Source organism: Macrobrachium rosenbergii, chromosome 55, assembly GCF_040412425.1.
Source record: "Macrobrachium rosenbergii isolate ZJJX-2024 chromosome 55, ASM4041242v1, whole genome shotgun sequence".
NCBI classification, from domain to species: Eukaryota; Metazoa; Arthropoda; class Malacostraca; order Decapoda; family Palaemonidae; genus Macrobrachium; species Macrobrachium rosenbergii.
The window spans coordinates 70,252,931-70,280,162 of NC_089795.1; the positions used below are offsets into that span (position 1 = coordinate 70,252,931).

Sequence of the window (27,232 nt, forward strand, 5' to 3'; positions counted from 1 at the left end):
TACATATGAAAGCATAGGTTTGTATGTTTTGAAAAATAAAAATTACCTCATTGAGCCTCACTAGGAGACAGGAGGACTCTCTCTCATCAGGCTGCTAGGTGGGTGTGTCCTTCCCCAGTAATGGGTAGGGAGTTGACACCTCTGATGCCTTTAAAAGGCCTCTGTAACTTAACAACCTGCTGGTCATAAGCATGCATGGGATCAGGATACTTGTTATATGTACTCATCACCACCTTCCTGGTGACGGTGAAGCTGTCTTTCTCCTCCTTAAATGGAGCTTCCGCAGGGCTCAATGTCCCTATATCACCTGTTTGGCTGCCACTACCGGTCCCAAGGTGAAGGTCTCCAAGGATTCGTGTGTTAAGTCCTTAAAATAGAAGGAGGTGAAGGTTGATTGTCGCTCTCAGGACCTGAAGGACAGTGGTTCTTATTAAAAGCCACTGAGGGTCCGATCCCCTTGATGTTGTAGGCCCTCACTCTGGTTGGCAGAGGGTTGCTGTGTTGTAATCAGACTGGTATGCTCTGACATCATTTTCCCTCAACCGGAAGGTGGTGGTATTTTGCAAAATCCCCCTTTTCCTGGCCTGTACTGATGAAAAATCTCCAACAGGCCAGTTTGTGAGGGGTTGTGTGCTTGAGGTAAGTTCTCAAGGACTTTGCTGGGCATAGCAACATCTCACCTCTTTCACCCCCCTACAAAGTCCTTCAAGGAAGGGACAGAGAAACCATTGAAACCCAAGACTGACGACCACTCATGGTTGTGGCAGACAATGTACGAGAGGGTATGTATCAGCACCAATGTACAATTATCAGTGCCAGTAAGTGGAAATCTGTGCATATCAGCGACGATGTTCGTCGCTAGACAATGGCCGAAAAACCGATAACCGGTACCTGCTGTTCTATTTCGGTACAAGGTCTGACTTCTTGAGGTTAACCTGGATCCACAAATCCCTGGGATGAGTCTAACCTGGATCCACAAATCCTTAGGGTGAGTCGCTCTGGTAGGAGGGGAGCTCGATCTGTTCCTATGACAACGGAGGCGTGAAGGGCAGTACATATCCCTTCCTAAGGGGTCACGCTATCCACTCCTCTGCTCCAAACAGCTGCGACCACTTGCTTCCCAGACACCCCCCCACCTTCACTGGCTCTGGAGGGAGGGGGGAATCCATACTCTCACCTAGGACCTCCTCTACAACCTGGAGGATGCTAAGGACCCGTCTTCCCCTGCTACTAGGCCATTCAGTTCCCTCATGGTGCCTTGAATCAACAGGGACCAGGGAAGACAAACTGCATATTTAACTCCAGAAGATGCTCCGCCATCTGCTTCAGAAACGAGAAGCAGTGAGGCTCTTCTGGTGCAGAGTTGTCTAACTCTGAGTTCCAACTTCTGTTTCGGAGGATAAACTCCATAAACCCCTTCTCCTTCTCCTTGGCCAGTACTTATAGCAGGGAGAGGTCTTCATTTTAGAATTCTCTCTTTCCCCCCCCTCTCTCCCAGGGTTTCAGGATGTCTACCCTTTATCCTGGATGACAGGGAGGATGTGTTGAAAATGGCCCAATTTTGACCTTGTTCACTGGTAATGGGCCAGCCTCCAATCTTGCTACATTCCGCTGGATGGTCTTGTACCACCTTACACAGGGAGAGACGGCGACTGGGGATCACCATCCTGACCCTGTGACTGGCACTGGGAGTGGGGCAAAGCAGAGCAGGACAGGGCTCAATCAGCTTGTTGGGGGCAGGGGGTTATGGCTGAGCAGGACTGGGAACTTCTCTTTGGGGAATAGCTGGACAAGGCACTCCTGTGTTATTGTCGTTGGCCCTGTGTTGAACTGTTTGATCTGGCAACACTGTTTAAAAGCGAGAGAATTACAGGCAGATCCCCTGCCCGTGTAGAAGGGGCATAAGGCCAATGAGGGCACAGGAGTATGCTATAGGATTTTGTTTTTACAGAGTCAGTAACAGCGAGAGCTTGCCTTGCACGAGGCACTCCTTTTACGAAAGCATAGTATAGGTTTGTATTCCTGCCAGAACAAAGAATCATGTGGCATCAGGTTTGAGCATGATTGTACCACCGTTTTGGTTATATGCCTGTTGAGAGTACTGGGTGTTATGGATTCTCCTCTCCTTTCTCTGAAGAGTACAAATCATTGACATTGTAATGTATACATTGTTTGAACCAGTCCCTTTCAATCTCCACTACAGGCACTCCTCCAGAGGGGTTTCTGGCCTTCCTCACACCAGCACTTTTTAGTTCATAGATGTGGTGCCCAGTGAGGACTGGGGACCACCATGTTTGGCGAGTGGTGGTATGTTCAGGTCTAAAGCAGGTTTGCAAGAGTGGAACAGTTTGCACATAATCAGACTACTTGTGACTCGTGGGTCTGTATGAGATTGGTTTTGTATCATGAGAACATTACTTTTTCATTGCCATAGCCAGATTCTGCTATGTGACAATTTGAGGCAAGTGAAGAAGAGAAAATCCATAGAAAACAACTCGGAATGTGTGTGTGATCTCAGCTAATGTATAAAATAATTGTATAAGTTAACAGTGCGAGGCAAGTGAAGAAGAGAAAATCCATAGAAAACAACTCGGAATGTGTGTGTGATCTCAGCTAATGTATAAAATAATTGTATAAACGAACAGTGCAAGTAAAGAGTTAGAGAATCCCATACTAGATTTGAATAAATGTTTGAGCCCTGTGGTCTTTTTTAAGCTATTTGTCTTAACAAAGCATCATTTATGTTTCTTTATAGCTTAAGCATTCTTCTGTATTAATTGGATTGGTATTTAATGTTGTAAGAGGTTTTACTGCACTTTCATTGGATTGAAATTTATACAGATGGAACATGTTAAAGTTGTGGTCACTCAAGTGACATACTTTTTCATATGAATGGGAAAGCATTTGGGGCATTAATGTTTTAAGACATCTTAGATGGAATTGTATTGTTTTATTCAGCTTTTTCAAATTCTTTTACATTTAATAATTTTTTTTTTTTCATTTTTGCAGGTAGTCAAGGCTGAGTGTGGAGATGTCATCGAACCAGAGAAGATGCATACTTTAGTTCTAGGATACATAAAAGTATTCAAGCATCGACAAATGAAGTTACATGTGTAACACTTTTTAATCCGTTCCCATTTTCTCTGTAAAGTAAATTTTACACATTTTTAAAGCTGCTTCAGGACTGTTACTGGTGTTGTAAATACACAATACAGAATGGGGATTGTTAAATATGACCATCTTTGTACAAAATATTTTCCCACATTAGACCGGTTGTGTTATATCCTGAAGTTCTTATTTTGTGCATAAAATATTTTCTTGCTACCAGACAAACTTGTAACATTTTTCCCTTTTGTAAATCTTCCATCTAAAAATGCTTATGGATAGTGTCAACAGACTATAAACCCAAGAGGGCTCCAAGGGAACTCAGCCTGCAGAGAGGGAAGTTATTGGAAAAGGTGATATGAGAATAGTAAATATAAAACAATAATTGTGATGTTTAGATGTCAGCAAAGATCAGGAATGAAAATGCTCCTTGCTTAAATATTTGGAGACCAGAAGATTCCACAGCTACACTAAGCAAACTATTCCACATTTTAGTTGTAGCCAAGAAAAACTCCTAGCAAACAAAGTAATCTCAAACCTGATGCTAAAAAACAACACACTGAAGCAGCAGCCTGCATAGTATTGTGAGGAAAAACAGCTGGGTCTTCTGGTAATAAAATGTTTGCCATCATAGTACATTTTATGCAAAATAATATATTGGAGACTTGGATCTGCCACAAGTCAATATTAGGAATTGGTAAAATAAAATTGACATTTCAGATGAGAACCAGTACTCGAAGACTAAACTGGAGAATACTGGTGCTCCAAACAAGGAAGAGAGGAGCTAAATTATTTTGATATGACAGATGCATCCCAAAACATTTTAAAACATTTCCATGAGACAACTTTTTGAGAAAGCTGATATCTTGTGGAAATGTTGAAGGTTCATTGGAAAAAAAAACCAAATTTTTATGTATTTAATAAAAGAAAAATTACTCTTAAAAACCAAATCCAATGCTAAAACCAAATGCCATCATTTCTTGCCACTCTTCTTGATGCCTCCAGTACCTGAAATTGAAAAAAACTATCAGTATAGACACTAGAGGTACAATACTTTAAGTGTTTATGACAATATCTTACATATTCAAACTATATACTTTCCCAATTAACCCTTATTGGATGGGAATCCTCATATGAGTAATCATATTTTGTGCCATACAGTTTGAGTGCATTTAGCAGCCATAAATTACTTATGGCAACTATTTAGCTTTGCACGGAGAGACATCGATCAGTATGCCTTGAGATTTCATAGGGGGATGCACTGCACCTCTGCAGCTCTAGGACGTCTTTTTATTAATTTGCTCATAAATATACCCGGGGATTGCAGTTGGTTTTATTTCTTATTTTTTATGACAGTATGTCAGCTATAATTGTAGTAATTTTGCATAGAAATATTAGAAAGAACATGTATACCTCACAAAAAGTTACTGCATCGCCTCATCTCGGTAAACCTTGTTATATATTGTGTGAACTGTAATTATAATTTTACAAAAATTACAGGAAACCCCCCCTATTCGCAGTCTCACTATTCGCGGACTCACCCGTTTGCGGATTTCTCTATGGAATGCATATATACAGCATTCGTGGAAAATTCATCCATTCATGGTATTTTTCACTGAAATATTCACTAATTACTGTATTTTCATATTTTCATGACTAAATGCACTTTTTGTGATAAAACTATTACAATACTTGGGTATAGCATTTTTAGTTTTTTTTTTTTTTTTTTTAAGTTTAAACTATCAAAATAGGCAGTTCTAAGTGTTTTTAGTAGGGTTTTAAGTATGCACAAATTTTAGTTATTTGTGTGCCGGGGGAGGGGGGGGGTTCCCTTGCAAATATGGGGGTTTAATATATTATAAAAAACCTGCATTTGGTAAAATTAACATTTCTACAAGTGTCTTGTAAAAGTGGCCCACACAGGGTTGTAAATAGTGACTTTCAACTTCCCAAGGAAGGTAGGGAAAAATTTTAAATTTTTTACACTATGCGCATTTGCATATCTTCCTCTTTCCACTGATGTACTTGTATATATATTTAGCCTGTCCCTTAAGAGTTAATTAGTCATTCGCAAAATCTCAAATTTTTTAGTGGCACCTCAACTTGGACATCTGATAGACACCCACCCCCTCAGGTAACACAATCTGTTAACAAAGATTTACATATATTCTACATTATATCATACCCTGGAGACAACTCCCATTGCTTATTATACTGCAATTTCACAAGTAATTCACTCATCACTCAATTTAAAAAATACAGTATATCTGCAAATTGAATTGCTTCTGAAAATACATAAAATACTGTACTAAACAGTATAGACTAACAAAAGCTAGCTGATTCCAGTAGTTTTCTACCTATTTGTGTTTAAAAGATATGTAGAATGCAAAAGTATTAATACATGAAAAACTAACAAAACACACCCTGTGTGTTTTGACATAAATGCTATGTGCTTACTGTGGGCCCCAAACTCAGGTGCAGTATTTTTACTGACATTTAGTTAATAGAGTATTGTAATTGACATGTAAAGCAATGTAGTATTACATACTGGAGTCCCTCGTTTATCCATTTTCACCGCACCAAGAGCTAAACATTATCCAGTGTGTCCAAGCCCCACAATAATATATATACATATAAATATATATATACACACACACGGCAGTCCCCGCTTACCAGCGGCATCGGTTAATGGCGTTTGGCTTGTGATGTAGTTAACCAGATTTTCTGGCGCTGGTAAGCAGTTTATCGGCACCTGGCCAGGAATGGAACCCCTGTCATTAACCGGGGACTGCCTGTGTGTATATATTATATATACATATATATATACAGTATTTAAAAAACTGCACTTTGATGGCTGGCAATGCTGCACAGATGGAGAAGCATTGTTAACACTGCTTACACTCAAAAGCATACTGATATAGGGTTATTGTGAGGATGGTAGGCCACACAAGTGTTTCAGGGAGGCAGGCCTTAATCTTCCTGAGAGCTTTCACAACTGTTTTGTCTTATAAGCATTACATCATTTGATATAACATCACATGTCAATTGGTTTACTGCTTATATTTAGCAGGTAAATATACCAGTACAATAATAAATGTTAGAAGGTGCATGGGTGGGCAACCACTTGCGTGCTTGTCAACTAAGTTTAGTGCTATTGGCGCAAACATGCATCATATGTAACTTTTTTTTTTTTTTTGCCTTGAATGGATGATGAGATATATATCATGATGTAATAAAAAAATATCATCCTCTCATTTCTTACATTTGAAGAGCACCTAATGAACCTAGCAACAAAGTGCAACAAACAAGAAATCTGATGGATTGTGAAATAAACACTTCAAAGGTCATGTTATTAGGTACAGTATATATAAAACGAAAATTATTTAGTGTAGATTTTGGTTTGAGAATATTCCAATTTCAAAACGGGTATCTAGAAAATGAACCTAATTTATGAGGGGCCCAGTCTAATAGCAATATTAACACAGCCTTGTAATGCTCTGCTTTCTCTTAAGAGCTAGCTAGTAAATCTGATTTAAAATATCAATATAAACTTATACTGGGTGGCAAAAGAAAAGTTAATTTTTTTTTTTTATAATAAGAGCAAGTCCATGCTTTCAAGTTCGAGTTTCAGAGTATTTCTAATATTTGTAGACTAGTGTATTTTTATAATGAAGGCAAACCAACAAAACTCAATTAAATGTCATACTAAGCAAGCTATATTGATTGGTAACATGTTTTAAGTTATTACTGACTACCACTCGATTTTGCGTATCGTGTTACCCCCAAATTTTCACAATAAAATTATTTTATTATGTATATTGTGTGTCATGTGAGGTGCTTTTTTGAGACCAAATTAGAATGGACTAAAAAAAGAAGGACGTAAGGGTTCCCACAGAATGGTGGCAGTGGTGGGATTCGAACCCACGCCTCCAAAGAGACTGATGTTTCAGTCATTAGAAACATCCCCCGAGAATCAACAAGATGTTATAGTGAAGAAGAATGCATGTTGTTCCCAATGACTATAAGCCTAACCTCTTTTCCTCCATATCTTTATCCCATCTTCTAGTTAAATAAGTTAAAAAGTAAAAGAGAATGATAAAATTATCATTAGTAACGCTATACTCGTTGTGTAAACACATACTACAGCTATAAACAACCAAACGAGAAACAGCTGTTTTGCTATGAACAACTGAATTGGATAACAACAGCTGTTTTCCTTGCATTTCAACCATTGTTCGCTACGGAGAAAAGATCGGCAAGGAAATATACAGTACTGCTAAATTTAAGCTGCAACTTGTAGCTGAAGCTGAGAAAACAATGTTCAAGCTGCTAATGACTATAAATTATCATGTATCAGCAACATGGTGAAACTCCTCTAAACTTCAATGTGTCAAACTTGACCGTAAATAAAACTGGAGAGAGAAAAGTATTTTAATCAAAACTACTGGGCATGAAACAACATTTTACTGTTGTTTTAACAAGTACGGCAGATGGGACGAAACTTTCCCCCATGGCTATCTTTAAATGGAAATTGATGCCTAAACAAAAATTCCCAAATGGTATTGTCGTTTCATGAAAACCTATAAAATGCAAATGGCGCATGATCGCTTTGTTTGCACTTTATAATACGATAGTAATAGTAATATGGATACAGTAAAGTGAAGCATAACTTTTTGAAAGAGCCATGGAAAAGATGCCTACTGTATTAGTTATGTTTGTATTATTTTTGTACTTTATAATATGATGCTAATATGTGAACACTGCATACACTAATTTTATAATCTCATGTACAATGTGAACCCCTTAGAATTAGCTTCAAAATTAGGTCTTCAAAAGTTGCATGATATGTGAGTATATATGATATATGTAACTAGATAATGAAGCGAGTTTCAAAGCAATTGAAACCATCTGACAAATCAACCTTAAAGTACCACCCATATTAGATGGTACTATACCTCAAATTATTAACTAGTGCAAAGATTTCAGATACTGCTCCTACTATTACACTGGTAACTAAAACATCACAAACTATTACAGCAGTTTAATATCAATAGCCAACACTGGAAAATATTTTCTTTGTTCCACAGGAAGGGCCAATTTATTTTTTAAAAATTAAAGTCGCTATCCAGCAGTGTAATGCACACAAACAGTTGATCACATTTTACATTCCCCTAGAACAAACAAAAAAAACCCTGATGATAAAGATACCTCGGGAAATTTCTGTAGTACAGGACTCATTTAAAATGTTTCTAAATTACTAATAAAAAGAAACTAGGGACACTTAAGTTTTAAAAGTGCAGTTCATTGTTATTTTATTTCGTCAAGAAGGAATTAAGATTAAAAATGACTTTCCCTTTTTACTCTGTACACAAAACTTATCAAAATACACTCCTTTATAATGAAAATACCATTAAATAATGAAGGGCTATTATGAGCACACTTTTTCCCCATCTTGTATCCATTATTGTCCTTGCTTATAACTACTTCCCTTCACTTTCATCCTATTTATGCCCAGCCTGACATTTGTATTGTAAATGGATGTCTTTAGTTCTAGTTTGCATGATTTCATTAACACTGCAGGAGGTGACCTAAACCAGATGCTGAGTTCATTCTGACAGTATCTATCATCTCTTCTGTGATGTTTATAACTTTCCATCATCTCTTCTGTAATACTTATATCTTTAAGTGTTGGAAGAGCATTGCAACTTAGGTTGACGACTGTAAGTATGCGGACTACAATTTTTTCTGGTGAGGAGTTTGAGTAACTGTTTACTTTGTGGGTGATAATGCACCTTTTCTATTCTCTACGGCTTTACTTTCTGCTCGGTTTTCAGATTCAAATGAATTTAATAATCAACTCAGTATTCAATATTTTATCATTATTAATTCTAAGTGCACAGCTTAAGTTTGATGGTTATCTTCATTAAATTTTTTCCTTTCAAATGAGGCTTGCTGGTCCCTTTGGATTAGGTAATTTGTCTAATGCTTTGTGACCTTTTGTTGCAAGTATCTGTAGGATTTTGGTGTTCTGTTTCATTGTGCTTTGCCCCAAATAATTAACAAGAAAATCTGATTTCAACCTAGTTAGCTTCGCGGGGTTAAAAGCTGATATGCCACGTTACTAGGTAGTGATAAGACTAGTGCTAAGAGGTTCTTGTGATTACGTAAATAAGCTAAGGGCGTTTTCTTCACTTGACTGCATGGCCTCATTCAAGTATCATTTTTTGTAAGCAACAGTACATGATCAGTGACAGATAGAAAGCAACATGTATACTTTCTCATGATGAAGTCTGTATTCCCAGGTCTCCAAGCATTCATTCCATCATAGAAGAAAAGATTGTTGGTGTACTGGCAGGCAACCCTACTACTTGAGGAATCAAGGAAGCACAAGATGATAACCTCCGTGTTGCTTAGCAGAGATAGTGCTGGGATTTTACTATAAATCATTCCAGTAAAGAGGAACATTTCAACAGGAGTATGTAAAAGATCTTCTCCAACCTAACGGCACTTCCTAAAGTGACACAACACCCTTGAAATGCTTCGATTACACACTTGGACACTGAAAAACTCTTCTCACGATGCTGCTGCAGCCATAAACCATAGGGCAAATTACAATGGTGCAGGAAGAGGGAGATTAATCTAGTCAATTTATCTATTCCCATGGTTGATGACTACTTGCTGCACCTGTGCTGTCAGAAAAGGCTCCAGTTTCAATACTTCAAAAGGGATACATAGCCACATTCTTGAAGAGCTTCAATTCAAGGCATCTATGTGACTGCTTCCCCAGACTCAATGAGACATTCATTCCTTTCAAAACTTGAGAGTAAAGACTATTCCAACTAGCACTGGCATTGTTAAGATGTGTTAACTGAATGACTTGTATGCTTACAAGGCAGAAAGTTGCTTATGCCACAGGTTTGGGTATGTATCACTGCTCCTTTTGCTATTCCAGCCTTTTCTTCTACCACAGACAAGGTAGGGGACCTCTTGCTTTGCCCAGTAAGAACTATCCATCACTTTTTGCGTGGATAAGATATTTGTAGATGCAACAACACCAGACTGTTCTTGTTCATGGGCCAAATGATAAAGGTTTCAAATAACCTGACTTCACCTTATGACTGTGTTCCACCCCTAATCACAACCCTCTTGTATAGACTTGATACTTACTGCAATTATTGAAAGCAATTATGTGGGGCCTGACTTTGGAATTGAATAGTGGCAGAGTTAGAACTGTACACCTACGAAATGACTATGGGTACAAGTTGAGTGTGTGTGTGTGACACTAGTTCTTTGGTTGTGATTGCAGCTTCTATCTTTAATGGAAATGTTGGTATTTCCAGAACCAAACTTCTCTTGATTTTGCACAGGTACAGAATTTTAATGGTGTTCATGTCCAAACTGGATGCTTCTTAGTTCTACCACTTTGTCTAGCAAAGTAAGAAGGTCATGCAATATCAAAACCTTTGCCCTTGACCCTTAAGGGACGGGCTAAATATATATTACACCCCCGCCCCTGGGCAAACTTTAAGGTTGACCAATTTAAGAAAAAACACATCAATGGAAAGAGGAAGATATGCAAATGCACATGGTGCGAGAAAAAATATTCTAAAAAATTTACCCTACCTTCCAGGGGAAGTTGAAAGTGACTATTCACAACCCTGTGTGGAGCCTCTTTTACAAGACACTCATAAAAATATGCTAATTTTACCAAGTTATACATGTTTTTTCTAATAATTTATTTTATTTTACTTTGTAAAATTATAATTACAGCTCACACAATATCATAACAGAGAAAAACTAAATTCAGTAACAAATTCTGAGTATATTTGTTGTAAAATATTTACGAGATTTACTGAGATGGGGAGATGCAGTAACTTTTTGTGAGGTATACTGTACATGTTTTTTCTAATATTTTTTTAAACTTCTCTCTACAAAATTACAATTATAGCTGACATGCTATTGTAAGAGATAAGAACTAAAACCAACAGCAATCCCTGGTTGTGTTTATGAGCAAATAAATAAAAAGACATCATGGGACAGAGAGGGGCAATACATTCCCCCATCAAGTCTCAAGGCGCACTAATCCCCCTCTGTCCTGTGCTGAGCTACACAGTTGCCATATATGTCATTTATCGACCATTGAAGTGCTATGAACATCTTTCTTGCTAAATTCAACCAAATCGTATGAGTTAGCCCGTCCATCATTCAAAACCTGTTATAGATACTCATATGATGATGCCTGTTCATTAAGGGTTAAATTCACCTATAATCTGCAGTCAAGATGCTCTCTGCCCCATCAAGTTCTACAATGTAACTTGTATAAAAACAGTCTGTGCATAATCAATTGCCCTCACTGCCTCTAATCCTTGGATGTAAGTGGGACAAATTTCTGGACATCCTTTCAGATGAGCGAAAATGCAACACCACCAGTCATTTTCGTGACCCAAGCACAGGGAACAACAAACTTTATCTGGTATTTGGTATACAATGCTTGTATCACTGCTTTTAACAACTTCAACAAATAATGTTTAAGTCTACTTATGGAAGGCAAAATACAAGTAGATCTACAAGTAAAATCTCAATCTCAATCATTCCATTCAATAAGTTTTAAATGAAATCAGAATCAACATGGGAGGACCTCAAAAAGGAATAACCACCCCCCAAAAAAGGTGGAATCAATCTACAGGTAAATCCATTCTAGGTTAGACGAGGGCTTACTGGACTAGGTTGAACACAAGACTGTTAGTGAAGCAGGAGCATATTAATAAACACATTCATTCTATAACAGCTCACTTCAATTACAGCATTAATTTAGTTATAAGGTAAAAAGAAAATAAAGGTAAAAAAAAATTTTTTTAAATTAAAATAAATAAAAAAGTTTTAACAGCTCTATCTCCATGGTAAATATTATAGGGCCAGCAAGAACACTGAAGTACTTTGAAAATAGACTGGTATAGTACAAAAATTCAGGAGAATTATGAGAAACAGCATCGAAATAACTACCAACATAAAAATTACAATTGGAAGAAGAAGAAGAAGAAGAAGAAGAAGAAGAAGAAGAAAAAAAAAAAAAAAAAAAAAAAAAAAAACACTTACCAAGTGGGCCACCTTTAGCAGCACGCTGAGCCATTTCCTTCATCTTCTTTTCTTCTTCCTTCTTTTTAGCTAAATATGCCTTGTCATCCTAACAGGAAGAAAATTACATAATTAATGATTTATTAACATATGGAAAATTACATGTTTTTATGAAAATTCAATCCATAGTAGTGATAATGACTGCAGTGTATTTTCCACATGCATCTATCCTTATGGAATAAAACATATGAATATCAACTTGAATAGCATGGGTGAAAGTAAATTATACATTACGTTAATACAAACTAATAAATGAATAACTGGCAGGTATTGGAAAATAAGGATAAAACACACAGTTGTGTCAAGCCACTCATAAAATCTTTTATCAGCCTTTCTATCTCTTATGAATTATGACATGGTAATAACTGCTGTTACCCTTTAAAAGGGCTATGAATGTTAAAAAAAAAAACCTCAAAACAATTAATTTTTTCCCACAGCTCAGTATGCAACATGGGAACATGAGTATGAAGCACTGTCCATCAATGTTTCATAGATACGGGGAGTGAAACTGGTAGGTATACACCGTATTTAGACAATACAGAATAGTCTAAAAGAAAGAATATAGTAACCTCCCCCAACAAACTAATTGATGGGTGGAGAGCTCAATAACCTTGAAACCTTGGTCCAAGTAACACTGATGCATTAGCCCAGTCTGGCTTCACCAAATTTACAGAAGCTAATTTTTCCAAATAATTTCATTACTTATCATTCACTTTCACTGAGGTTTCACAACAGATCTATACCTGTTCAAACTATGGTACAATGCCTTATATATCTCAAAATGGACTGAATTTTGGCACTAAGATTTCAGCACAATCATTTACAGGTTATTTCAAGGGCTTTGTACCATATTAATTTTTCATGTAAACAAAGTAGTATGGGGGAAGTTAGCAAAAATAAAAATTCTTTTGACAAAATTATTTGGATACTTATCTACCGTTAAAGTTAGCTTACATCTTTGCACCATTAGGTGCGATCCGCATTTACAATAAAAATAATGCTTGACTAAACTGCTGGGGCCGTCTCTGTAATACTTGTTTCTCACCAGGTAATGTTGGAATGTTTACATTCTTTTCAGAATACTTCATGACCACCCATTAAGATGTGGGGAGGCTGGGTGGGTTTCCACTTTAAACAGTAGGTAAGTATCTAAATAATTAATTTGATAAAAATTTTTATTTTTTAGAATGGATCCTGCCAACTGTAAGTTAGCTGACTATCACACTGAATGACTGTGGGTTAGTGCAGCCAAGAGAAACAACTGTTCAGCCAAGCAAACTAAAAACTTTTTAATGAGGGGAAAAAGCTTCTAAACATTCCTGCCTCTTGTGTGATTGTCACCAAACATTGTAACCATAGCAGGGTTTAAAGTCCTTGTAGCCAGACTTGTCAGAGGATCCTTACAGGGAAAAAGGACTACTATCTTGTAGAGTAATTGTGTACACAAGATACTGGCAGAACTTAATCAGGACATCCATACTGGTAAGGGTGCTGGATATCCCTCTGGACAACCACCAAGATCAATAAACTGACCACTATTATTGATACAGACTAGAGGGCTTTATAGACTAAGGATTGCTTCCCTAGCCACTCTAGAAAAGCCTCTAGCTCATAACTGACAGCTGACAATCTCCAAGTGGTCAGATGAAGCATGTGGAGGTTTGATAGAAAGAAAATTCAAGAAACCATTCCCTTTGGGGACACCAAGGAGCTATCAAAATCATCCTTATGTTCTGCAAAGCCCACAACTTGAGCACAGTATTTCCTCAAAATGGCAAACAGAGGAAAAGCGTAAGGTCTACAGTCGACCACTCTTGCAGAAAGGCATCAACTGCCTGTACTTAAGGATCCTGGCATGGAGAGCAGTAAACAGGGTGTGTCATGTTTTGGGCAGTTGTAAAGAGACTGAAGTTTGGGTCTCCCCGAAGGTTCCACAATTTCTGGAAAACCTGTGAAAGAGGAGACCATTCTGACAGAAGGCCTTGTCCTTTCCCACTGAGTTGGTCTTTGATAATGCTGTTTCTCCTTGGACAAAATGAGGTATTTAAAGGAAGTTTCTTTGTTAGCCTAAACAGATCTCTACATTTGTGCTTCCTTGACTCGTGTAAGAATCAGGTTGAATTGTCAGAAAAGACTGCAATCATACTATCACTAGAAGTCTTGCTTGCTTAAGCCCATTCCAAACTGCCAAAAGCCCTGGGTTGTTTATAAGCAGCTTGCTTTCTCTCCAGTCCAACTCCCTGACATCAAATGTTTCTCAGAATGGCCTACCAATCTGCCTCTGAGACATCTGAGGGCAATGTAATGTCTGCACACTTGAGGTCTAGAGGCAGGCCCTTGAAAACTCTCTCAAAAAAGGTACAAAACTGTCTATCCATCTCTGTCAGAAAAACCCTGAAAAGAGGGAGTCTGAAAAGAGCGAGTTGATCTTCATTCCCAGATAATTGACTGGATCGGAAAAACCATAGATTTGTCGACCTTGAACAAAATGCCAAGCCCCAAGGCTAGACAGAAGATAATCCTTCACCCCCAAGATCACCTGAAACAAATTGGCAAGAACTAACCAGTCATCAAAATATAAGAGAACTCTGATAGCAAGCAGATGATTTCACCCTGTTACAGATGCCAACAAACAGGTGAATACTACTTAAATGCACATGGATCAAAACAGAGCTTAGAACTGGAAGACCTTCCCTTACAAGACAAAGCATAGGTACTTCTTCAACTGAAGATGTACTGTACTGGGATGTGGAAGTACACATCCTACATGTCAAAAGAAAATATCCATTGCCTTTCTGAAATGCTACCAGGCCAAAACTGAATGACTCCATCAAAAGAGAGTAAAATGAACAAACTTGGTGAGATTGGAAATGTCCAATACCGGCCTCCAGCTCCCTCCCTGAGGTCTCAGAACAAGAAAAAATGAAGGAAACCCCTTGGAGACTAGATTAAAATTGGCTTGATTGGCCCCACAGTATAACAACTGTCTAGTCTACCCAATCCAAAAACAAAGATTCTCTGAGAAGAAAATTGGAAGTCGACCAGGGTGGAAAAATAACAAAAGGTACTAAGTATCCTTCCCTAAGAACCCTCACTACCCAAGGTTCTTCCTGAAACTTGCCAGACACTTCAGAAACTCTTCATGGCCTTCATGGGATCCTTACAACCTTCTCAAAGAGTTAAAGAGATCAGTTATGGCTACATTTGCAATCCTTTCACTTATAATGTGAGGTTTGAACACTTACTGAAGCAGAACTTGAGCAGTTTGGGAAATTCCATGCTGAAAAGGTTGTATGGGCAAGACCTTAGAGGGAAGACTTCAAAGATAATGCTAAGAATTTCTAATCTCATGATTCAAGACATTTTAGGCGACGGCCTAAAAACTTGGGGGTAAGGAGACAAGGGTAGGAAGTGTCAAAAAGCTACTAATGGTTAGACTACCTTAACTGAGTTGTAAAAATAAATACAGAACATTTCTCCATTAGCTTTGGAAACAGGTCTACCATGGTGAGGTTAAAAACTCGACATCGAGAAACGCTGCCCCTTTCAGGACTAATATTAATATAACTGTTATCATCATCATTATTTCTTACTTGTATCTACATATATACATACACATGTATACACATACATTCACACACACATATATATTAACTTATTCTCATGGTCACCAAGCTGTCGTGCTAAGAATGAAATACTGAATTCAAAAGTACTTATGCATCACAATTAGGCCAAAGTACCTTAACGACTAGAAAAGACTGCTTCCTTGGTGCAAGAACCTGAAATGCATGTAGAACAGAGGAATGAGAAAAACTGATATCGTATCGAAGTCCCAACACAGCTCTAAGCATCTTCATAAAACTGTAAATTGATGCAGTGAAATTCCAAGAACCAGCTTTAAGTGATGCTCTTTGTTGTAGTTTCATTTTTATTTTATTTATTTTTTTACGAAACAATACTATTGTATCGTGAAAGAGCAGTGGCCCAGTTAAGCAATTTTTGGGGAGTAAAGCACACAATTGTCACTTAACCTAATTTTCCTTACCAAGTATTCTACCTAAAAACAATCTACAATTTACATAAGCTACCCCTGTAAGTCCTGTATACAATTTTCTGGACCAAACCTAACCTACCCTACCATAAATCCAGATGACAAACACACAATTAATTTGATGATTATCAATACACAAACAACTTTTCTTTTCTGTAATCTATACATACATGAAAGAGTAATTACACTTACTAATTCACCCATGGCAAATAAACAAATGTCCAATTGAGAGTCAACCAAATCCCTTGCATACTTGCTCAACTGAGATTTAGCACAACAAGAACTTTGTATAACTTCCAAGATTGCCTCGGTTATTGTTGTAGCTTAAGCTAGCAACATCTGGCACATTGCCGGAGCTGGTTGGTTGGTTGGTTTCTAGGAGCTCACTCCACACACACAAATGTGGGAACACTACACTGTTCATGTTATGCAGAGCTATTTAATTTCAAACAGTTTACTAACTTTCTATTTTGACTGTTAACCCCAACAGCACCAACTTTTCTTGAAAACATGCCTTACCATAATCAATGTTAACTTCTTTGTCGTTTTAACAGGAGCTGTGGTAAAAGTAAGGTATAGAAAAGAACGCTGATCAACGGATTCATCTTCGGCAAAGGGAGTGAAGGAGAGCAATGCGAATTATGCATCGCTTAAAAATTAAGGAAAATCAAACAAATCAGGGCTGAAAACCATAAAGTCTTTAGGAAGAACCAACACCATAGAAATGACAAATTGAAATTAATTTGTATTTTTCTGGTGCCAGCTGGAAACCAGTAAAATAAAACCAAGAATTGTTTATGCAAGGAATTGGTGGCATCTGGCATCTGTCATGGAGGTGAGATGGAAGTGGCCAGGGACCTTATTTCAACCCCTTGACATCTCAGTTTTCTTCCAGCCCATTGTTAACTGAAAGAGTGGTGGCTAGAGGTGGGCAGTAAAGGTTTATAGGAATCATTTAGGTGAAGCAGACTATACAGAATATACTGAGGGAATAGGTGAGGTGTTAGCTGAATTTTCTGATGTTACAGCCCTAAAGGGGGATAAACTGGGATTACCAGATGTTTTAGAACATAAATACAGATTTAGCGGAAGGGACAAAGCCCCTTTATGTCACGTCGTATAGGATACCTTTTAAGATTAGGGAGCAGGTTGAGCAAGAAATTAATAAGTGGGAGGATGAAGGTATAATTAGGCGTACCTCATCACCGTTTAATTTCTTGTTATTGGCGGTACCCAAGAAAGATGGTTCAATCTGTGTGTGTGTGGATTTTAGGAAGCTAAATGAGAAGACCATTCCTGATAGGTATCCAGTAGATTGTCTGCCAGATTTATTTGTGAATAGAACACTAGTGTCTCTTGTGGAAGTTATGGGGATACAGAAAGCAAATATTCTTCCGTACAGGCCTGAAGGTAATGGATTGTGTAAGCGAGCTAATAGACAGGTGCTTGAAGCTCTAAGAGTTACAATGGGTGGTAATGATACTAACTGGGATCGCTTTCTCGACGTGGTATGACACAGCATAAATACAAGGGTTAGTGATACCACATGAATCTCTCCCATGGAGGCATTATTTGATTATGCAGTTCAGGTTGCATTTGATTTGTTGCCTATACCTTCTCTCTGTGATGACACAATTAAATTGTTAGCTGCTACAGCTAAGGAGAGAATGCATGTCTTAGTAATAATCTTGAGTTGAAGATGCGAGAAATGGCAGAGAGAAGTACAGGCAATCCCTGGTTATTGGCGGGGGATTGCCAAAAATCGGTGATTTTCGCAGGGTTTCAGCGCCAAAAATTGCCGATTTTAGGTTATCAGCACCGATAAGTGGAAATCGGCAATTTTCGGCGCTGAAAATTGCTAATTTTCATCGCTAGACAAGCCCCGTAAACCCGGATCGCCGATAACCGGGGACTGCCTGTAATGCAAAGTCAGTCGGCACAAGAACTGCATTTGGGGATAAGGTGTTTTTGAAAATTAATGTCAGAAATGACCTAAATTAAATTATAAATTAGATCCCAAATTTGAAGGCCTGTTTTGGGTTATGCAAGAGAAGGAAGGAAATAAGTTTGTTGTTCTGGATGAAGATACGGGGCTTACTAGATTAACACACATCTAAGAACAAAAATGTAACTTAATAATGGGTGAAGTTTTTTTTTTTTTTTTGGGGGGGGGGTTCTCATTTTCGTTTCATCGGGGTTAAAATAATTATTGATGGTTTTTGTTTTCTCCTTGTTTTATGCTCACAGATGTGGGGATTTAGCGTAATGGGTCAAGTTTTGTTTTCTTTCTCTTTTTACATGGAAGCTGTCCCATTCAGATCATTTGCATTATTTTTTTAATTTTTTAATTTTGGATTTTTTTTATGGGGGTTAGTTACAAGTACCATAGAGTTGCGTGAGCATTTTCATGATTGGAGGCATGTGTTCAATGTATCACAGGTGACTGTTCGGGAGGTTCGGTATGACGTAGATTTAACAATTCCTTTCTTTACAGTACATATTATACTACAATTTTAAAATATTGAGAAAGAGACCAAATCATTGTTGGCAGAGATCAAACCTCGGGCAAAAGCGGTAGTAGCGACATCAGAAGGGCACATTTCTGGAGATATGTTACCTTTTAGGGTGTTGGAATCAGTTTTCATTAGTAATGATTTATGCAGATATTTTGGATTGATGAGTAAATACTTGACTGACAGAGGGTTAATTATAGGAATTCCGATGTATCACAAGGAATCATTTCATAGTTATATTATACAGCCTTTTTCCTAATACATGTAGTATAATAGTGTAGTGACATTAGTGGGACTGGACACTATGTACAGTATATTATAAGTTTCAGTATGTAGCTGTTGATTATAGGAACAGGTGTACATTAGTCCATTACAGATATGTTTGGGATAACAGAGTTCATTGTGAGGAATATAGTTTCAGGGGTTATGAAATTTTAAACTGACCCATGATGTGACTAACGAACCGTTCCAATTGACAGTTCCCAAAACCCCACACGGGGTGCCATTAGAAATGTCTTTAGCTGACTCATGCACCTCAAGTTTGACTAAGCTTTTCACTGGTGAAATATGGTTCATCTGGTATAGGTTATTTTAATTTTTGTACAGTACTGTATTGCTTTTTTGCTGGAAATTCATGGATCAAATTTGTTAAATTTTGTTGGCTCAAAAGTAAACCAAAACAGTCTAAAGAATAAACCTGAATGGTCATGATTTCTCTGAAAGAATTGAAAATAGAATTTTGGCCAAAGGCCAAGCTCTGGGACCTATGAAGTCATTCAGTGCTGAAACGGAAACTAACAGTAAAAGGTCTGAAAGGTGTAACAGGAGGAAAACCTCACAGTTGCATATGAATCAATTGTTAGGAGAGGCTGGAAAGTAAGATGGAAGAAAGAGAATATGAAAGGAGGCACAATAAAAGGAACGAAAGGGGTTGCAGCTAGAGGCATGCCGCAAAGAACCTTAAGTGATGCCTACAGTGCACCACATGAGGTGCACTGACGGTACTGGTCCCCTACGGGGTCCTCTAAAAGAGCCCTTTGGTACAGTAGCTTGTTCAGTTGATTTGAGTTCTCAGATTAGTAACATATCAATAAGTAAAACTCATGTTTGTTCCCCTCGAAAGTTAACTATTCCTAAGTTAGAGTTGTTTTCAGTCAATGTTGGATGTGAGCTGGCTAATAGCGTAATGAACGTTTCATAACTAAATTGTCAGTCTTTTGTAACCTGGAGTGATAGTGAAGTAACCACTGCTCACATTAAGAATAACAAGTGTAAAGACCCTTAAGTCAGAAATAGAGTAAAACAGATACAGTACAAGATTGTAAATTTCCTATCTTTGTTAATACTAGAGAAAACCCTGCAGAATTGTTGTCAAGAGGTTGTCCAGTAAAGGTTTTAACTTTCTTGTTCTTGTGGAAATATGGCCAAAGCTGGTTATTAACCCAAGAGTAACCTCCTCAAAGGGATCATTCATTAGAATACCCCTTAAATGTTACAGTTAATGAGATTACTGTAGAGTCCATCGATATTGAACCAAACCCTTTATTGTTCAAGTAGACCATTATGCCAGTCTGGCTCAGTTCAAACAAATAATGCTGTTAATATTAAGTTCTTTAACTTAATTGTTAGCCATCAGATCCCATTAGATTCCCTTTTGTATTTAGTGAGATTGGTGACACATTTGGTAAAATTTTACTATAAACCATGATTGTATATTGGGAAGCCTTTCTAGAAGAATACACAGAAAAACACACCAGATGTATACCATTAAAGTAAATACAAACACACAGCAACCCTCAGCCGAAGTGGTTCAACAGAGAAATTAAAAATAAAATAAGAGAAAGACAGATTGCACAAATCAATGACTCGACACCCAACACCAGAAGAAGCAAGCAGGCATGAAGAACTGTAGAATGGTGGACAAATTAGTAAAAAATGCAAGGATAAATGTGGATAAGAAAGTAGCATCAATTTGTACGGAACACCCAAAATAATCCTCTGCGCATGTTAATAGTAGGAAGTCAATAAAAAATAGCACAGGTCCCTTAAGACAATAGAGGAAACCTAGTGCACTCAGACTTGGAAAAAAGCTGTTATTGAATAAATTTTTTACTAGTGTTTTCACAATTGAAGACACTACCTCAATCCCTGAACCAGCTATTAAATATGAAAGGGTAGAACCACTTGATAAAATAATTTACAGAAAAAGACATTAAAAACAAAATAGAAAAATTAAAGTTTAAATCTCCTGGCCCGGATGGGATTCACCCAAGAGAAATTAAAGGGTTAAAAGAGGAGATAGGTCCTCACCAATATAAACTTTACAGAAAAACTGCAGAACAATGAAAGCCACCAAAGGGATGGAAAACTAGGTAATGTGCCCCCAGTTTACAAAAAAGGTCCAAGAGAAGAGCCAGGAAATCATAGACCAATCTGTCTAATGTCAGTTCCTTGGAAGATTTTTGAGTCCATAATTGCAGATCAAACTGTGGATCACATTGATAGAAACAACCTGTTGTTAAACAATCAACACAGCTTCAGACAAAAGAGATCCTGCCTATCAAACCTCTTGGAGTTTTTCCATAACATGCTGGGCATTTAGACAAAGTTCCACACAAGAAACTAATGATAAAAGTTAGAGCTTTAGGAACTATAGGAGAAACAGCAGACTGGACTGAAGACTGGCTAACTAATAGAAAACAGTGTCGTAATAAACGGGTTCTGTCCTTGCCCCACTCTTGTTTTTGATTTACATTAATGACACTGATGTAGGCTTAACTAGCAGGATACCCAAATTTGCAGATGACACCAAACTAGCTATAAATGCAACAAAACCAGATACAGTGGAAAGTTTAAGAAATGACCTAAGGAAAATAAGAGTGTGGTCAAAAAGATGGCAAATGCCTTTTAACTTGATTTAGTGTAAAGTGTTCCAAATAGGAGCAAACAACCCTCATGCCAACTATATGCCGCTTGGAAATGACATAAATAGTGTAGAACGAGAAGAGGACCTTGGAGTCATTATTACCAAGGATTTAAAAGCCACAAAATAGTGCACAAGAGCTGAAAAGAAGGCACAGAAACTAGTGGGATACATAAAGAGGCAGTTCAAATACAGAAACAAGGAAGCAGTGCTGCAGCTCTACACATCCATAGTTAGACCTCATCTTAAATATGCAGTGCAGTTTTGGTCACCAACACTAAGAAAGGGCATAAATAGATAAGAAGGGGTACAAGCAATAGCCACAAAGTTAATTCCATCCATCAGGCAAATAGCTTACCAAAGATGACTAAAGAGCCTGAACATGTATGGCTTAGAAAAATGATGATTGCAAGGACAACTCATAGAAACATTCAAAATACTGAAAGGCATAATAAAAGCAGACAGTTACCTCTTCACATTAAATGAAAACCAGAGAAGAAATAATGGATGGAAACTAAAACTGAAGAGATACAACACATATTGTGGGAACTTCTTCACATACAAGTTATGAGACAAATGGAATAAACTGCCACCAGTTGTCAAAAGCAAGTGTGGAAGGGTTTAAAAGAAAGCTACACAAAATCATTAGAACACTGTGAATGAACAGTAAAACCTGCTCCTAGAGATAAGTGACTAAAAAGTCTTTGAGACATCCTAATCCCTGTAACCCCTACACTTTGGTGAGAGTTCTGAATGATTCTGAGGTTCCTTTCGGTATCAAATCAGTAGGCTATGCTAAGTTTTGGAGATACTGGGTCCCTCTTATATTCAACAACTATGGGGGGTCACAGTGGGAAACTGGAATTTTTGGATGGGGAAATATACAAAATAGCGAAACACATGAATAAATTCTAACATGTCCACTACACTTCTGCAAGCTTTGACTGTGATCAATGTGTGGTTTATCGACTTTTTTTTTCAAGAGACACATGCTAAAATACCCTACATAATGATAGTTTTTGGAAAGGTGAGGACCTGTTGCCCTACGGTTAGATTTGATTAGGTGACAGCCCAATTTATTATTCTAATTTACAGTGTACTTGGGTTAAGTGGAGGGTTACCCTCTCAGCCCTGCCCCCTAGGCTAGATTAACTCCATCCTTGTATTTCATTCGTTTTGTCTTTTCCCTCATCCAGAAACTCGCTTTCCATTGGGGTCTCCAAAATTATAAAACACAAGGGAGGTCTAGCATCTGAAACTACTCACTTGATAATGAAACAAAATTTAGATACCCCTGAGCACACATCAAAACAGGAAAATCATTATTTCAATTCCAAAATGCAACTAACCCATACGCTAGCTCAAAGTAAAAATTTACTACCCTAGGATGGTTGAAGTTGCTGTGCTATTCAGATCAAGCAGCCCACATGAAATGGGAAGAAGGTAAATGTAAAGGAGACAGCCACACAAACAAATAGTTTTTAATATAACTTTTTGGCTAAACAATATAGAAAAGGGTGTATATAATGCATTACAGGTGAGATAATTTTAGAAATTTACCAAGATAGCCTATTGAGAAATTCACTGTCTTTCATCTATATTTTTGCTTTCATCCCTGAGGGGTTGATACTGAAACATGGTGTCCTGTGGACCTTCTGCCATGTTTAGTATCAGCTGCTCAGGGATTAACATAAAAGACAAATATCTCATTATCTTGGTAATTTTCTAATATCTCACCTATACTGCATTATATACACCCTTTTCTATATTGTTTGGCCAGAAAATTATAATAAAAGGATATCTTCAATCAGCCTTCCCCTTAACATTTACTGGGGGTAGATTACAGTTTACGTGCTGGGCCGCCTTAACTCATTCTGCCGTGCAAGAGATCCCCTCCGCCAAGGGTAAGTAGTTCCACCCAAAACAGCTGATGACCAATGACCGGGGAAATGCCCCGAGAACTGCACGCCTCGGCCTTCCTCAGTCTCTTGGTTCAAGAGTTGGCACATATTACCGTGTCTTCCGTAACCGTATCAAACCCACGGAATTTTGCGGCTAAGAATCCAGTGACCTATGGGATTTAGGTGTTTTGTCATGAGGAGTGGTCATTGCTGGTTTACCTAATGAAAAGCGGCCTACTTGGCGATTTCAGCGGGACTTGGTGGCAAGTGTGATGAAGGCACCCTGTCCTGATCAGACTAGCCCAAAAGCTTTATTTGGCGATAACCTTGGCGTTGTCGGAAAATAACATCCATCCGGACTGGCTCATTCTTCCGGTTCCCATCTTCTCAAGAGCATTTGGTGCAGTTCACAGCTGGATTCACAGCCGAGTGTCCAGATGAAGCTTTGGATATTGGGTCTCCCTACCTTAGTAGACTGGTTTAACTTCTGCCGGAAGTTTGTATCACATTTTGATTCGGACAATCGGAAAATCGGGAGCCAAGACACATACGAAACTGTTAATCCAAATTTGGAAAGAGGAAATTCAATAAAGGCAGACGCGGTCAAGGTTGTTGGGTTCTCAAGCGGATTATTGTGAAACAAAGGACACGTTCTTTCAAGTTGTACCAGACTGACCCACAGAAACATTATTACTTCCCATTTTAGAAAAAACACACCCAGAATCAACGGTAATTTCAGATTGTTGAAAATCATACCACCCTTTAAATCACCATTTCAAAACACACTTAACATCAATCACACATTACATTTTGTTGATCCCGCCGCATACAAGCATACACAAACACAATAGAATCATGGCGGTGTTGAAACGTGAATGTTTTGCCTAGAAGCGTGCCATAAAAACCATGTACTGTATAATTCTTATTTTTCTATGTATTGCATTAAAAAATGTTACTTAACAAATGTTCCTTGCCCTTTTAAAGCTTTCCTCGAATTAATTAAATGTGCATATCCCTTAAGTAGAGCCGTTTCAACACCCGCCAAAATGCGGTCTAATGTCGCCAATCACAACAATCACGTGGACGCCGCCATCTAAACGGATTAGTTAATTCCACAAGGTCCTTGTTCCCGGTTCCAGTTGTCCAGATCCCCACTGGAAAGCCAGTGTCCCAGAAACCAAAACGAAAGAAGAATGGAGCCACCGATATCACGACCGATTCGGTTCTCAGACGATTCCACTTCAATGAGGCACGTGCTATTTCGAAAAGTTAAAGATTTACTAATTCCATGGCCCTTCTGGGGGGTCCGGCCAGGTAAGGGCATGCACGTCCTATGTTAGGTTAGGTCGGTTTTAGCCTAGGTTTATGGGGGGTCCAGGGGCGAAGGGGTTTCGCCTGACGGCCAGGTAAGGGCACATCCTAGGTTCAGTTAGGTTGGTTTCACAGGTTAAGTCGCCATCTTTTTGTATCCATCACGATTCTCTAGTCACCCACTGCCACCTGGTGGTGGGGTGCCAGGAAATCGCAGGACGGAAACCCACAGCACACGAAACTGTAACCGCGCCTTTACTGGCAAGAGATCTTGCCGAATAGCTAATAACCAGCCTACGGCTATTAGTCTTAGCTTTAACTTCAGCTAGCTTTGCCTAGGCTACTTGGATTGCGAAACTCTGCTGGCGTTGTCTACAAAAAAATGAAATACAGAAATTTAGGCTAAAGGGCCAAGCACTGGGACTCTGATGTTATTCAGAGCTGAAGCAGAAATTTACAGTAAAAAGACTTGAAGGGTGGAACAGGCAGAAAACCTTGCAGTTGTACTGTGAATCAATTGTTCGAGTGGGTGAAAGATGGAAGAATATGAACGGCGGTACTGTAAAAGTTTTGGAAAGAACTGCATCTAGGGGCCAAAGGGACATTGCAAAGAACCTTAAGTATGCCTACAGAACACTGCATGACGTGCAATGACAACAGTAACCCCCTGCAGGGATTGTTGTCAATAAAATAGAAAAATCGGGTGTTTCTGCCACTAATTACGCTAAAAGGGCACAACCTTCCCTAGAATAACTTTACACGAGTCTTGGTTAAAGACTAATATAGCCTAAGGAGCTTAGGCTTACCTTCCGATACTCCAATGGGCCGCTGCATACGCATCCTTAGCAATTGCCGAGAATGATTCAGCCTAGTCTCTCCAGGCTAGTCGAGAGTCTAGGCTAACTCCATTTTGGTAAAGAACGATATGAAACTCAGCAACATTAAACATATGAAAATACGCCTCAACAGCCGCCTACTATTACAAGTCGACTGCTTTGGTTAGGCTAGAGTAAAATGGGCTTACTTAAGCTTGACGTGTTCTTTATACTTACATCGTCCATTTCGTTTTGGCCCTTTTTGGGTGCCTTCAATGGCTTTTTCTTGCCACCTGAAATTAAAATTAGATACCATCACATAATGGAAGGTGGTTTACTTTGATCAAAGAATATGTCAGTTCAACAACAGCAGCGTAAAAAAAAATCAATACAATAAAATAAAAAATTCCGTACCTTCCCTGCCTGACATCGTGTCACGTTGTTCACACCTACTTCTTCAGACCAGACCGTCACTGCAGCTCTCAAGTCTCAACTTCTCGTCCGAGTCCGATTCTGAGTTATCGTTAACTCTTCTTCTTATGAAAATCGCAAATTTGGAAAAACAGCGATTTTCTCTTTTGAACTAGAGCTTAACCTGAATTTTAGTTCTTTTCTTGACTGCTATATAATGTATTATACAGAAATATTCATACGTTCTCACAAGCAACAGGATTACAATTGTGGTGCTGTTACTTTAACAGAATTGGTCACCTCTTTCATTTGTAAGAATCTAAAGGCTGTTGATGAATTCAACTAACCTGGAAGGCAATTTTTTTAGTAATTTAGCAGTTCAGAGACCACCTCTGTATTTCAGCGTTTAATTTTTTATACTCAAGTTTAGATGATACAATTTTAGAAACCACTGCAGAGAGTTAAAGCCCAAGCCAAAGCTCAGGAACGAACAAACACACGTTCCCGCGCCTTTTCAGAGCTTGCCATCAATAGCTTCAAACAAATTATTATGAGCATGCTAATAAATCTCGCTAGCTAGCGATTAACTCAGGAGTATTTGGTATTTAATAATGTACGTGGACAGTTGATACAGATATGAGCAATTTTCCCGATAATATATTTACCAATTCTTCGAGCAAAAATATGATAGGGTTAGCGACAAAGGTTCGCAGAGATATTTTAGTTTTCTGTGTTCCCTCTCTCTCACTGCACGTAAATGCCCAGGAGGAATTCATAAATTTATTTAAAATAACTTGAAATTTGTACTCCAGATCAACCCCCTCCCACACTTCCAAAAAGTCCAGACATTCAAATATTGATATCCGTGACGGAATGAGGCCACGAAAGGACCATCTTATGATTACGGGTATCTTCAATATTATACACCATTATATTAACTATGAGACTGTCTCATTTCACTAGACGGTGGGCACAGGTTGGAAAATGGGTCCTCTTGACAAATATGAATGGCTAAACTTAACTATTTTCATAAAATGAACTAAAATTGGGCAATTATACAAGCATAA

At 38.2% G+C, this 27,232-nt stretch overlaps 1 protein-coding gene and 1 long non-coding RNA gene across 3 annotated transcripts in view; one reads left to right on the plus strand and one right to left on the minus strand.

The window, feature by feature from the left end:
• The window catches only part of LOC136835386 (protein split ends-like), a 66,739-nt gene extending 63,470 nt beyond the window's left edge, over positions 1–3,269 (plus strand). For both annotated transcript variants that reach the window (XM_067098871.1, XM_067098872.1), the window contains one exon: positions 3,010–3,269. In XM_067098871.1, coding sequence (XP_066954972.1) covers positions 3,010–3,117 — 108 coding nt within the window. In that variant the 3' untranslated portion in view covers positions 3,118–3,269. The remainder of the gene's footprint in view (positions 1–3,009) is intronic.
• A 739-nt stretch (positions 3,270–4,008) lies between these two features.
• On the minus strand, positions 4,009–26,304 carry LOC136835387 (uncharacterized). The gene is made up of 4 exons (XR_010852122.1): positions 26,169–26,304; positions 25,992–26,047; positions 12,202–12,289; positions 4,009–4,113 (listed from the first exon to the last, which is right to left on the minus strand). It is a non-coding gene; the product is annotated as an uncharacterized lncRNA (long non-coding RNA).
• Between the last annotated feature and the right edge of the window lie 928 nt (positions 26,305–27,232).